The 3357-nt window shown below is 42.1% G+C and overlaps 1 protein-coding gene across 1 annotated transcript in view; it reads left to right on the top strand.

Moving 5' to 3' along the window:
* The window catches only part of akap10 (A kinase (PRKA) anchor protein 10), a 23362-nt gene that overhangs the window by 14143 nt on the left and 5862 nt on the right, over positions 1-3357 (top strand). Inside the window, exons 5-11 of the mRNA XM_015035608.1 lie at positions 250-348; positions 469-553; positions 663-786; positions 1095-1231; positions 1859-2003; positions 2373-2549; positions 2690-2799. Coding sequence (XP_014891094.1) covers positions 250-348; positions 469-553; positions 663-786; positions 1095-1231; positions 1859-2003; positions 2373-2549; positions 2690-2799 — 877 coding nt within the window. The remainder of the gene's footprint in view (positions 1-249; positions 349-468; positions 554-662; positions 787-1094; positions 1232-1858; positions 2004-2372; positions 2550-2689; positions 2800-3357) is intronic.

Below are 3357 nucleotides of genomic sequence, written 5' to 3' on the forward strand. Positions count from 1 at the left end.
TTTTTTTTTCTTCTTTTTTTTCTTTGGAGTCTGTAAAATCCAGTTAGCGATCAATCGATTTGCTAAATTAATTGCTGACTATTTCAATAATCAATTAATCGCAATTAATTGGATTAATCACAGTTATAAACATTTAATCTAATTAAGCTCGATTAATCATTTCAGCCCTACATTAAAGCCCAGTGAATTAAATGGACGTCTGTGCTTGCAATGTGGCAGATGATGAGCTGCGGGTTTCTGCGTTTGCAGGTATGGAAAAGGATGCTGTTACCATCTTCACCAAATACATTTCTCCAGATGCTGCAAGGCCCATCCCCATCACAGAGCAGATCAGAAACGATATAGTCGGTAAGAAGAATAACAGACGCAGAGCGTCAGTGGCTCTCGATGGAAAAAAAAAAACCTCTGGTTGAAGCCAGAAAAAGGTAAAAGAAAAAAAAAAAATTCCCCTGTTCTCCTTCCACTCAGCTAAGATTTGCGGAGAGGACGGCATGGTGGACCCAAACTGCTTCGTCATTGCACAGTCGGTTGTCTTCTCCATACTGGAACAACAGGGAGTTTCTCTCTTCTTTTTTTTTTTTTTTTTTTTTTTGTGTGCGTGTGTGTGTGACATCCTCGGTAACGGATGTCTCCGCCTCCCTCGTGTGCCCTTTGATTTCCAGGCACTTTACCGAATTCCTGCGGAGCCACCATTTCTGTAAATACCAGATTGAAGTTTTGACGAGTGGCTCCGTGTTCCTGGCTGACATCTTGTTCTGTGAGTCAGCGCTCTTCTATTTCTCAGAGGTGAGTAGGCCCAATTTTCTCACCTTTTTTTTTCTCACACAGTCTGCGCCTCCTGTTGACTCCGTATTTTGCGGCGGTCCTCAAAAGCACAGATGCTGAGTGACAAAGTGACAATAATAAATCTCACACACACACACACACACACACACACACACACACACACACACACACGAAAACAAGTCAGGAAGACGTAAAGAAACAAGGATTTCTGCTGCGGCTGTGTACTAACCTGCTATCAGAGCGATCCTGCAGAGACGCCCTGTAGTTTTTTGGACTTGTTCATGGGCTTCATGTTCTCTCATTGACAGTACATGGAGAAGGAAGAGGCGATGAATATACTACAGTTCTGGCTGGCTGCGGATAACTTCCAGAACCAGTTGGCTGCTAAGAAAGGCCAGTATGACGGCCAGGAGGCTCAAAACGACGCCATGATCCTCTATGATAAGTACGAATCTAAAACCCTAAGAAGCTTCGGGTGTGGCTTTTTCTGAGAGAAATCACAATGTCATTTTTATACATATCAAGTCAAAATCAAATCAAATTTTATTTGTATAGCACATTTCAGCAGCAAGGCATTTCAAGGTGCTTTACATAATTAAAGAAAAAATAAGAGCAGCATGTGACATTGAATAAACAGTAAGAAAGAGAAAGAGATTTTGGAAAGAAAAAAAAAGATTAAAAAAAAGATAAAAACATACTTTTGTTACGGAATTTAAGCGCCCGTCATCGCCGGACTCCGCTGTCCGTTTAACACGGGTATTATTCAGGCCCCATGGTCGTCCAGGTCTGTCTGAGAGGTCTGGACGACCAGTTATTCCAGGTATTATCCATGCAACTGATATATATCACTTGCATGATTATTTGTCATATTATTGTCTGACATAAATCTTTAAGAATAATAGTAATCAATGTTAAATCCCTCATTTATTTCACTGTTGTAGCAATCAAATTGTACTTATTAAACATGCGCTTGTGCTAAGTGTTTGTTAGTAAGTTTAGTGTCTTGATCTGAGCACAGATCATGCTGTTTTGTTTTTTTGTTTTAATATTTAAATTTTTTGTTGTTGTCCAGGTATTTCTCACTCCAGGCCACCAATCCTCTGGGCTTCGGCGACTCGGTGCGGATGGAGATCGAGTCGAACATCTGCCGGGAGGGAGGGCCGCTCCCTGACTGTTTCACCACGCCTCTCAGACAGGCCTGGACAACCATGGAGAAGGTCAGAGTCTCTGATGAGATGAAAGCGCCCTCGGGGCGTATAATAATAATTTTCTACCACTTGTAACAAAGCGCTGTCAGTTAAGGTGGTGTTAACTTGTAAATGACTAATTAGCAATTTAGTAAACATCAATTTCTTTTTAATGGCACTAGACAGAAGTGTTTAAAGTGTTTCACTGATAAAGGAAATGATGGAATAAGAGATAATCTAAATTATTAGTGCAAATATTTTGGGGCTAAACGTCACATGAGACTGAGGCCATTTTTCTGATGACGAATTATATCCGACATGAACTTCAACTTAGGAAACGATCAGCTGCAAAGGCTTGTCGTTAATGTTTGCTCGTCCAACTGTTTTGGAAACGTTCAGGTGTATTTGCCCGGCTTCCTGTCCAGCAACATATACTACAAATACCTGAGCGACCTCATCAACTCGGTGCGGGGCGACGAGTTCGTGAGCGGTCAAGGTCAAGGTCAAGGTCAGGGCGTGCCGGCAGACGGCGACCGCCCTGGCTTGAACGCCGGCGGCGAGAGCTCCCAGGTTCAGGTGAGCTGCGCACGTCGAGCCACACAGACTGACATTTTCAGCCGTCCCGCCGGGTCGCGGTAACGACGACGAGGTCGCGATCGTTCCGCTGGTCTTTGTCGCTTTCATGAAGACAAATCCCCGTTGTGCCCCCGTTGCAGCAGGGAGCCAAGAAAGCCGCCATCAAGATTCTGAAGAACTTCGACGAGGCGATCACCGTCGACGTGGCCAGTCTGGATCCAGAGATGCTCTACCAGCGGCCGTACGCTGGGTGAGTTCACCCGCAAAACGAGACTTTCCAGCTCAGTCCTCAAAAATTAATGGTGTTGAGGATTGTTTCCACTATTGATTCAAAGTCCTGACCCTGATAGTAACGGTTCTGATGTGTTTAAGATGAAGGATGTCTTTGTTTGTTAAACCAATACCAAGTGTGACTTTACAAGATGCTCAACATACCTGATTTTAATTTTTGTTATGTTTTTTGTGTTGGCGCCTTCATAAAATTACTACTTTGTTCTGGTAATATTTCAACTTTATCTTGCTATTTTGATATTTATTTTTTATAAAATTATGACATATTTTTGTAACTGAAAAAAAAATATATATATATACTAGTCCGGTTCTAATGTTCTGTTGTAGATTTGACGTGAATTTAAAGTTCGAATCAACAGAAGCTGTGAAACATGCTTGTGAACAAGATGGCCGCCGTGGGCGTGCTGACATCACTCTGAACTATTGACACTCATGACATGGATTGGTGGGGAAAAAAAAAAAATCCTCCTTAAATCTTCAAAAACCAAAAATGAATTAATCGATAAAATCTATTTTA

This window comes from Poecilia latipinna, unplaced genomic scaffold, assembly GCF_001443285.1.
Source record: "Poecilia latipinna isolate Pla-1442-1.1 unplaced genomic scaffold, P_latipinna-1.0 Scaffold340, whole genome shotgun sequence".
Lineage (NCBI taxonomy): Eukaryota > Metazoa > Chordata > Actinopteri > Cyprinodontiformes > Poeciliidae > Poecilia > Poecilia latipinna.